Consider the following 11135-nt stretch of genomic DNA (forward strand, 5'->3'; position numbering starts at 1 on the left):
CCATTTGGTGGTGGTGGTGGGGGGTCCCCAAATACAAAAGCAGGAAGCGGTTTGTGGAGGCACATTATACTAATTAACAGGTATTGGGGTAGCTGACATGAAGTGGACCATGTTCTGCCGCTTGACGAGGCCATCACCGCCTCGTCTCCCGCCACATTTACTGGTGAAAGTGAAAAACGTGTCAGAAAGTCCAGCGGTCTCAGCTTCTGACATAAACGAGGGATCTTGACGTTGCCATTGTGCACCAATAAATAAATAAATAAATAGAGAATCATAGTCGTCATCATCATCAGCTCTTCCTGTCCTCTGCATCTGTCACACCAGCCACCTGCATGTCCTCCCTCACCACATCCATAAACCTCTTCTTTGACCTTCCTCTTTTCCTCTCCCCTGGCAGCAAAATAAATAATAATTGATCATAATTAATAATAGTTAATAATGATAATGACACTAAATAATAATAATAATAAGAGTAAGAAGCTAATTCGGCCTGTTTTGTCATTCAATACCGAGGCATTTAGGGATGTGTTCATCTTCTGTTTTTCATCAAGTCCACCCTGATCATGGAAACCAGCTCCATCAGATCACGCATTGAAAACATTTTGTCCCCATCCGCCCCCCATTTCAATCCACAAGCCAGCGCCACATGTGGCCCAGGGGCACAAGTCCCTTTTAGTCCCCATTTGCTGCTCTTTCCACATGGGTCCTAATGTGTCTGGCTGCGGTGCATCAGTGCCATGCCAGTGGACAAATGGACGACAGGACCGCCTGCTCTGTGAGCTCCGGTCGGGGCCATGACGTTTGGAGGACGCGCCAACCCCCCCCGAAGCCCATCTCTCTGACATGAGGCCTTCGTACTGCGCTCACTTCACCATGCATGACTGCGCCTCATGTCACGGCTTGCAGCACACGGGACGTGACCTACACAATGCGTTACGTCACACGGTGGCAAAACGGAAGGCGTGATGCTGAATGGAGAGACTGTCGCTGATCTGCTGACGGAAGGTGCAGAAGTCAGACGGTCACTCGGTGATATGGATGCATGGAAGCTCTGTTGTTTCTCTTGTCCTAAGGGGTGGTATGAGCAATGTGATGTTTTTGGTCCTCTTTGACATCGCTGTTAATCTCCCATCGAGGAGTCACACCGGGAGTTCCAGCAGTGTTTTTGGACTCAGTGTATAGTTGGTCTATTCTACACCAACCCGGCGGTCACCCACATTTGCAACCCATGAAATGATCCAGACCAGCAGCTGGAACTTTGACGAGAGCGTGTCCGTGGGATTCTAGCTTTGTGTTGGGTTTCCTCGTCTCTACAGCTTGATAAAGTGGTCTGCATTGCGGCTCGTTTTGTTCAAACGCTGAGTGCTTAACTTGGATTTGACTTGACTCGTACAGACAGCTCAAAGTGTTTTTGTTTCCGTACCAGTTGTCAGAGGGTGATCCTCTGTGGTGAGATGATGCTGGTTGTGTTTCTCTTCCGCAGCCAGCTGAGGTCTGTCCCAGCGGGCAGAGGATGGGCACAGCAGAGGCCACTCTGCGCATGGACAGCATGGAGGTTAAAGACGAGTGGCAGGATGAGGACTTCCCCAGGTACTCGTGTGTGTGTGTGTGTGTGTGTGTGTGTGTGTGTGTGTGTGTGTGTGTGTGTGTGTGTGTGTGTGTGTGTGACTGTGTTTGTGCAAGTTGGTGCACAAGTGCAAGTGAGTTTGTGTGTGTGTGCGAGTTGGTGCACAAGTGCAAGTGAGTTTGTGTTTGTGTGTGTGTGTGTGTGTGAGTGTGTGTGTGTGTCTGTATAACTGTGTTTGTGCAAGTTGGTGCACAATTGCAAGTGAGTTTGTGTGTGTGTGTGTATGTGTGTGTGCATGCACGTGTGCTTACGTGTGTTTTTTCCCTTTTGACTTCACATGAAAAAACCCCAATGTTTCATCCCTACTCTCGCATCACACATTAAAATCAACAGGTCACATTTTGCCAGTGGACAAAATAGCAAGCAGCCTAAACCAGGGGAGAGGCGACAGGTTAAAGATATAACCTGCCCAGTAACGATGTTATGATTAAGATCTTTCAGATCTCAGAGATTAAGAGCCAACATTTCTTTTCATCTCTCTCCATTGTCAAGTGTCAGTTTTTTCAGCCTTTCCACTCGTGAGCCTTTATAACGGTTTCCGTTGTCAGCGGCGTTGTCTGCCGTATGAAGCGTGTCAACACGACTCTGTGTCACCTTGTGACAGACAGCAAAGCCTCCCCGCTCTCTGCAGCCGCGCCTCCCAGGCCGCCCCCCAAAACCATCTTGTTGTCTGGTCAGCAGGTGGAATAGATCATACACTCTGGTCTACACCGGTTTTGTTTGCAAGCAGCACATTTGTCTCTTCCCCCCCACTAGTTATATCATTATTATCATTATAATCATCATTATAATTATAGTCTCTTATCTTTTCTTCCTGCTCTCTGCATCTGCAGAGGCGCTGGCGGCGTGATAACAGCAATTACCAACCGGCTCAGACGTGTGTGTGTGTGTGTGTGTGTGTGTGTGTGTGTGTGTGTGTGTGTGTGTGTGTGTGTGTGTGTGTGTATTTGTGCCTGTATGACTGCGTTTGTGCAAGTTGGTGCACAAATGCGAGCGTGTGTGTGTGTGTGTGTGTGTGTGTGTGTGTGTGTATTTGTGCCTGTATGACTGTGTGTGTGCAAGTTGGTGCGCAAGTACAAATGAGTTTGTGTGTGTGTGTGTGTGCGTGTGTGTGTGTGTGCGTGTGTGTGGATGATAGTGTGTGAAGATATCCGTGTCTCTTTATAAGCATGTGAAATCTGCATGAGCACGTCTCCTCTCACGGCGCCGACAGCTCAGCAGTGTTATTAAAACATCCGCCAAGTCTTTAATTACCGCTATCGCTTTTCCCAGAGACACCCATTGTCTCCGACGACAAGCTGTAGTTACAACCCCATAACGATAGGGACAAGGCAAAACACACTGGGAAGGAAAACGCTGAGAAAGACAGCCTATAATTTGTTTATTTTATTTTTATACTGTGTTTTTTTTTAAATCTGTAAGGGTGCTGTGGATCAGAACTAACAAAAGGTCGCTGCAAAGAGAACAAAGCAGTCATGAACTTCCGGCCATACAACCAGAGGCCTACGAGAGGCAGTAAACTATATTCCTCTCATATTGTGTAGTGATGTGTAATCATACGCGTGTTCTGTCTGCTTTTCCAGGCCTTTACCAGAAGATGGCGACATTGAGTCCTCATGCGGCCTCACTGACAGCCGAACCAGTAAGCATTTGAACGACAGCGACAGAAACCGTCATTTGGTCAGACTTGTTTATTCTTCCCAAAGCGCGTGGTTGGTTCATCTCAAACTTCCTGTCCTTCTCTCTAAGCTCCTCCCACCACGCTGAACGTGGGAGAGTCCGCGGGCCAGCGCAAGCGCCGCACGCTCGTCGCCCCCGAGATCAACCTGTCGCTGGACCAGAGCGAGGGGTCGGTGCTCTCCGACGACTTCCTGGAGACGCCCGACGACCTGGACATCAACGTGGACGACATCGAGACCCCCGACGAGACCGACTCGTTGGAGTTCATCACCAACGGCAATGAGCTGGAGTGGGAAGGTCAGTCAGGGGTCAAGGGACGCCGCCTGTTACTGAGACAGTATTTGGGACACGCTGAGTACACGTGAGATCACGGGACACTGGATATTTGGGAGCAGCAAGCTGTTAATCACCATAAATGAAAAAGGACACGGGATGTGAATGGAAAAGAACCCAATAATGTTGAATCCAGATGTTAATAAAGACTCCCCTGGTCCTGGTCTAGATGATTAACTGGACCGTTGATACCAGTTAATTTGTCCAAATCCTGTCGACGAGCTGCCATAGACCCGTATCAGCGCTGCAGGATGGCGGGGATGGCGGGGAGGGGGCGTGCAAAATGTTTTCCGTTATGCGCGTCCACGTCATTCCGTCACTAAATCAAGTCGCGTCAGCACAAACGTCTCAAAGACCAGAGAAAGGCCAGGAACGTTAGGGTTTTTGTCGCAAGTCGCTTTTGAGCACCTAAGTTGCCAAAGGGGTCCCGAGAAGTCGCTAAATCTCGAGATGGTCACCAAAACTGGTAAAGGAGTCAACAGTAGCCGCGTTTGGCATGAACTCGACACGTAGCTTTACACTTCTGCATCGTAGTTGACAATGTTAACTGTTTTCCCCAATTTATTTAGGTACCACTTTACGACGAGGCTTACCATGCAATTACGGGGTTTATAAAAGTTGTTACTATTCACTCTATCAGTGTTAATAACTCGTTTATTAATGCGTTATAAATTGGTAATAACATTATAACACGTTATTATGCGTGAATAAAGCATAATGCATTGGTAAAAATACTTTCTTCCTGGGTTACTAGGTTGGGGGCCCATGTTTTATCAATACAAGAGGGTCTGCGCGGACACCGTCTCCAAACCATGTGACCGGCATCCACATTCTCCAGCAAGCGGCGTCCAGATAACACGGCCCAGTAGGATAACACGGTCCCACGGGGCATATGCAGGAGTAGACAGCGGTAGCTACAGCGATTACAGCGACAGTGGTTAAGTTTAGGGTTCAGGTTCGGTAGCGGTTTGGCTCTTCCTCGTCTAATCAACAAGCTTTCTGACACAGTGTCTGTGGAGACTCTCCCAACCTGGCAACCCAGAAAGTCTCTATGCCAGCGCATTATAATAGCTTGATAATGGGGTGTCTGGGTAGCGTAGTGGTCTATTCCGTTGCCTACCAACACGGGGATCCCGGTTCGAATCCCCGTGTTACCTCCGGCTTGGTCGGGCGTCCCTACAGACACAATTGGCCGTGTCTGCGGATGGGAAGCCGGATGTGGGTGTGTGTCCTGGTCGCTGCACCGGCGCCTCCTCTGGTCGATCGGGGCGCCTGTTCGGGAGGGGAAACTGGAGGGAATAGCGTGATCCTCCCACGCGCTACGCCCCCCTGGTGAAACTCCTCACTGTCAGGTGAAAAGAAGCGGCTGGTGACTCCGCATGTAACGGAGGAGGCATGTGGTAGTCTGCAGCCCTCAAAGCATTAGGAGCCTCCTATAATCCCTTTGTGAAGTATGCCTTACTGTAAAGTTGGTTTCATTCCGCGGCCTCTCGAGCCTTGCTGACCCCGCTGCAGGTTTCGAGCCCTGCTATCGTGTTTGCCTTTCTCCTGCTGAGATGGACCAGTTCATATGCGAAGGAGAGGCCGAGCCTCCCTTCCGGGTCTATGGCTTGCATGGAGAGGGGATAGAGGGGAAAATAAACAGATAAGCAACATGACCAACACCTGTGCAAACACTACCTTGTTCCTAGACGACACCCCCGTGGCCACTGCGAAGCGTCTTCCTGGGGAGGGTGAGGAGGAGAGAGACTCGTCCGGCCGTCTGTGGCGGACGGTGATCATCGGCGACCAGGAGCAGAGGATAGACATGCAGGTCATCAGGCCTTACCTGAGGGTGGTCACACATGGAGGTTAGCAAAGGCCAGCGTGTGTGTGTGTGTGTGTGTGCACCAGGTTTTTCTATCCTAATGGAGACATTTGGTCCCCATTAGGATAGAAACACTGAAACCACCTACCTTGTGGGGACATTTTATGGGTCCCCATGAGGATAAGGGTCTATTTTAAGGGTTAGGACTTGGGTTTAGGGTCAAGGTTAGAATTAGGATTCGGATTAGGGTTAGGCACGCAGTTATGATGGTTAAGGCTGAAGTTAAGGGCTAGGGAATGAATGTTGTCAATGAGGGGGGGGTCGCCAAAAGTAGACATGATGTGTGTGTGTGTGTGTGTGTGTGCCAGGTTTTTGTGGGTTTCCTCCCACCGTCCACACGCTAAGTTAATTGGAGGCTTTAAAACTGCCCATGGGTTTGCGTGTCATTTACAGGTCTTTTGCCGGACTGTCTCTGCCTACCGGGATGAGCTCCGGCCCATGATGACTTTGACCCCCCCCTAAAAAAAAAAAAGAGGATGAACTATCTCTCACGGAATTGCTGTCTGGGAGTGATATGCAATAATGAGTTTGTATTGTACAACATGCTGTTTGTGCTGCTCTCTGTCTCTCAGGTTACTATGGTGAGGGTCTGAATGCCATCATAGTTTTTGCGGCCTGCCACCTTCCTGACAGTAGCTGCGAGGACTACACATACATCATGGAGAACCTCTTCCTGTAAGACCAGCGCTAGCCTTCAGCCACCACATAACACTTTATGTTGGACCTCAGATGTCAAATAATAATAATAATAATAATGATTTGTGATATTAGATCAGTGGTAAGATCATTCCAGAGAACACAACAGAGGACAAGTTGTGTTACCCATGACATCTGTACCTTCACAAATGATCGAAATTAATTTCATATTTTGATGTCATGAAAAATTGGAGGCATGCGGCCTTCTGATCTTGACATTGACATCAATACCCTTTGACGTGCCGCGTGTCAGCTTGGCAACTTTGACACTAATCAGTTTGGACATATCCCCGACCGATGTCTGTCGTCTGTCTCTCGGACCCCCGGCAGTTCGCCAGCAGATCTGGGGAGTAAATGCTTGTTCGTGCTGTTTTCAGCTATGTTATAAGCAGCCTGGAGCTCTTGGTGGCAGAAGACTACATGATCATTTACCTGAACGGAGCGACACCTCGCAGGAAGATGCCTGGCATCAGCTGGCTGAAGAGATGCTACCAGATGATTGACAGGAGGTAAAATGGCCCATTTTACATTTTAGTTTACGTTTTAGCCACAGTATTTTTATCCATACCAGATTTTATCCATACAGGTACTTTTATCCATACCAGAAATTTGCCTTGTTGGGATGCTCAGAATCAAGACACACCGGTAAAAACAAAAAGTTTTTAAGAGTAGAAATATTGTTAAGAGTATCAATGGGAAAGTATCTATGTACTCAGTTACTACATCCAAATATGTGGGATTTATTCTCAGTCTGTCTCTGACTGACTGACTATATGGATAGTAATGTAAGGATGGTGACGATAATGTTAATAACACACACTCACGCACACAATGATAATACTGTAGCGAATTAGGGGGGGCAACCACGGGAACCGTCGCAGCCGGGACGCGAACCCGTATTGACACCGCTAACCGCTCAACTACAGGGCCCGACCCGTTAGCTAATGGCCAACGTGTCTACTTATCCATGCACGTTTCAATATTAACGGGCGTCCGGGTAGCGTGGCGGTCTATTCCGTTGCCCACCAACATGGGGATCGCCGGTTCGAATCCCCGTGTTACCTCCGGCTTGGTCGGGCGTCCCTACAGACACAATTGGCCGTGTCTGCGGGTGGGAAGCCGAATGTGGGTATGCGTACTGGTCGCTGGTGCCTTCTCTGGTCGGTCGGTCGGGGTGCATGTTCGGGCTGGGGGGAATAGCGTGATCCTCCCACGCGCTACGTCCCCCTGGCGAAACTCCTCACTGTCAGGCGAAAAGAAGCAGCTGGCGACTCCACATGTATCGGAGGAGGCACGTGGTAGTCTGCAGCCCTCCCTGGATCAGCAGAGGGGGTGGAGCAGCGAGCGGGACAGCTCAGGGGAGCAGGGTAATTGGCCGGATACAATTGTGGAGGAAAAGGGGGGAGGGGGATCCATCCATCCATCCATCCATCCATCCATCCATCCATCCATCCATTATCAATCCAAAAAAAAAAAACAATGATAACACTAACAACTACTATAATCATAATAAAAATGAATTCACGAGCATTCCCCCCTGGATGTCCCTGCAGGCTCCGGAAGAATCTGAAGTGTCTGATAATTGCTCACCCATCATGGTTTATCCGTACCGTCCTCGCCATTTCGCGACCTTTCATCAGGTGAGGACCTCGTCTGGGCGTCACTGTTGTGGTTTAGGGGCCTGTTTTTCTTGATAACCTAAGTAACGGACACATGGCAGAAGATAAACAATATTAAGTACCACAATTATGTGTCGGTGCCTGGTGAATGCGGGCCACCGTGACGCTCTGTAGCAGGGGTGGGCAGTCATACCCAGACAGGGCCAGTGTGGGTGAAGGTTTTTGTTCCAACCAAGCAGTTACACACCTGTGACTCCTTATCAAGTTCCTCAGCAAAGACTCTACTGGTTGATGAGTGGGATCAGGTGTGCAACTGCTTGGTTGGAACAAAAATCTCCAACCATACTGGCCCTTTCTGGATGAGATTGCCCACCCCTGCTCTATAGTCTGGAGTTTAGTCTACCACAAAGGTTTGATTCACAGGAGTTAAAATCTGAATATGGGATATGGGTGAGCAGATAGGAGTTCATCTTGATGCTACTAACGCACTGATGTGTGTGTGTGTGTGTGTGTGTGTGTGTGTGTGTGTGTGTGTGTGTGTGTGTGTGTGTGTGTGTGTGTGTGTGTGTGTGTGTGTGTGTGTGTGTGTCCCGCAGTGTGAAGTTCATGGATAAGATCCGCTACGTGCACACCCTGCAGGAACTCAGCCACATCATACCCATGGAACACGTCCAGATCCCTGACTGTGTTCTGCAGTGAGTCATCTTACCGGCAGGGGTCACTGTTGAGATACTAAATCCGTGTGGAGCCAACTCTAATTACAGAGTAGTCCTTGGATTAGACCTGGGTCACACAAAAGGATATTAAATTTATTTTGAACTTGTGTTTGTTTAAACTTCTGAGCACTTTTCGTGCTGTCCTAAAAACAGGCAGTGTTTGCTCATCAGGCCGGATACATGACAGTACACAACGTGGATACCACGTTAAACTAGTGGCTTTACAGAATGGCACGAAAAGGCTCACACTGCAGTGAGATCCGGTTTACCCTGAAGTATAAAGAGGAGAAGAGTCATACAACATTACCGCATTTATTTGTGCTTCGTTTCAAACTGTGGGGATTATAATCGGGCGTTTTCTTTTCTCAGACGCGATCGTTTTTCGGCGCAGCAACACATATTGTTTGCTGGCTCTCGGGTGCGAGCGCCGAGGACTGATCAGGACCACATGGGCCATCAATAATTTGCTGTACCCCAGTTGTGTAACTAAAATGTGTCTCTGAACAAGACAGAATCATAACCGCCGCAGCAGTTTGTGCACAGGGACTTGGTAACGACACAACAAAGTACAACACGACAATACTGTGCTCTGGATGGGTGTAGTAAGGGAGCTGTAAACGAAACACTTATTTTGTTGAAATGTGTGTTTTTTTTTAGGAACAGAGCATTATGACATCATAGATGATGCCTGTCACCAACGTTTTCCTTCTCATTTATCCCAGGTATGACGATGAGAAGATGAGAGCACACAGAGAAAGGTGACAATAGTTCACTGGGATTTGAGAAGAAAGTTCATGTGTTTGCTTTTCTCTGAGCGACTCAATGAAAGGCGGCACTGATGCTCCTTTCTGTCCCACCTATAGGTCTGAGCCAGAGCACCAGCAGACCAGCTCGGCAGCGCCTAAAGAAAGGTGACCTAGTTCCTCAGTACATACAGTACACTGCAGCGTCTGCATAAATACTGAGCTGCCACCGTCACCGCCACAGCCACAGCCCTACTGTTAAAGAAAATACCCAGTAGTACTACAACCATTTCAACTTGTACCTTTCTTGAAACGAGTGAATACTCTGCCGTCGCGGTGTGACGGTATTTCTGCTGTGGGTTCTGCATGTTTGAGGGATTTCCTCGTGACAATATCCCGGATAAGTCAGATAATTCTTCTTCAGTCACAACAGCATCGCTTTATTCAAGAAAATTCTTAAAGCAAGTTGTTTGCAACACAAAGAAATGTTTACACTAGCCATTTTTGTTCAACTTTTCGGGAAAGTATAAATTTAAAAGACCTGATTTTTATACTTACAACACACACGCACACATACAATATAAACTTGTATACATACAAGAAGTTGCTCAGCAGATCAGTTTCTGCATCGCTTGACTGGGACTTGCATAACAGCAGTTTACACTCATGTACAATATAACCCACCACGCAGGCAAAGTAAACTAATAATAAGTTGGTTTGCACTCATGAGGACTCTTCTCTTGTTCCCTTTTACTTTAAGGCCAAAATCAATTATGGCAGAGGTGGGCCGTGACATCTGACATTAAGGTAAGGCCTCATACCAACCTCACTGTCAGTAGGCACTCCATCAACTTTTCGTGCTGGTTTGTAATGTCAGCCCTACGTTACTAAACTCTGGCATTCAAGGAAATTTTATATCTTCTGCACACGTTAAGTTATAATTAATGTACTTTCCCAGTTGGCGTGGCTGGGATCAAAAGTAAGTCTGACGCTATGTGGTCAAGTCGCATATCCAAAGGGTCAGCTTAAAAGTCAAACGCTGCATTTTATTAGGTCACACAAAATCAAATTAGACCACGGGTAGGACACTGTGATAACTCCAAACCAAAGGCCAACATGCAACGATACAGTCAATTTGGAAGAACTCAATCCAGTTCAATCCAGTTCTGATTCAAATCATGTCTTGAAATGTAGTCAAGAAAGTCCCAAGCTGTTTTGCTCTTGCAAAGTCATGGTTCGGTTCAGCAGATTAAGGACCAAGTGAGACTCCAAATCCAAGTGACGAAACTCGCGTCCTAAATTCTCACATTCCCTCCATAGGTCCTTAACAAGGGCTATGCACCGTGTTGCATAAGGCACATCTGCTCAGTTCTTTAACACGGTCTGTAAGCCACTGATAATGCTATTTTTAATGGGCCTTGCTACCACGCTACAGCAAACCCAGACCTGGCAACGTCTATCTGGTCCCATGCCACACAGCCTGTGTTGAAATTAGGGAACTACCCACCATTGCAAGCGGTAGGGGAGGGGTGGAGGGGAAGGGGGGGTTATTTTAGAGTACTCCCTCTATCTTCTGCTACTGACCGTTCCTATCATTCTCCATATATCACCCACATACTTCTGCTACAGCTGCCGTTTGAGTTTGACGTGACAAGTCACCGGCTCAAGCCTCGGCTGACATCCCTGGAATGATGACAGGCACCGTGTGCAAACCATATGCCAGGGCAGGAATCGAGAGGAAAACAGACAGGCCGATCTGATAAGCGGCTAGCAGGATTTGTTAAAACAATACGCACACTAGTAGCATTCTCACAGTGTCGCTGCTGACTTTTGATTATTGTGCTGACTGAGGGC

The 11135-nt window shown here is 48.0% G+C and overlaps 2 protein-coding genes across 2 annotated transcripts in view; one reads left to right on the top strand and one right to left on the bottom strand.

The window, feature by feature from the left end:
• cplx4c (complexin 4c) overlaps positions 1 to 7892 on the bottom strand; it is a 32117-nt gene extending 24225 nt beyond the window's left edge. The window contains exons 1-2 of the transcript XR_008811368.1: positions 7794 to 7892; positions 5321 to 5468 (exon numbers count right to left, since the gene is read on the bottom strand). The gene's annotated coding sequence lies outside the window, so the exon portion shown is untranslated. The remainder of the gene's footprint in view (positions 1 to 5320; positions 5469 to 7793) is intronic.
• Positions 1514 to 10081, top strand: atcayb (ATCAY kinesin light chain interacting caytaxin b). The gene is made up of 11 exons (XM_056293973.1): positions 1514 to 1590; positions 3211 to 3269; positions 3377 to 3604; positions 5332 to 5490; positions 6080 to 6182; positions 6581 to 6712; positions 7757 to 7843; positions 8419 to 8517; positions 9261 to 9296; positions 9402 to 9449; positions 10042 to 10081. The coding sequence occupies exons 1-11, from the start codon at positions 1514 to 1516 to the stop codon at positions 10079 to 10081; spliced, it is 1068 nt and encodes a 355-aa protein (XP_056149948.1).
• Positions 10082 to 11135: the final 1054 nt, after the last annotated feature.

The sequence above is a fragment of the Lampris incognitus genome, chromosome 14, assembly GCF_029633865.1.
Source record: "Lampris incognitus isolate fLamInc1 chromosome 14, fLamInc1.hap2, whole genome shotgun sequence".
Taxonomy (NCBI): Eukaryota; Metazoa; Chordata; class Actinopteri; order Lampriformes; family Lampridae; genus Lampris; species Lampris incognitus.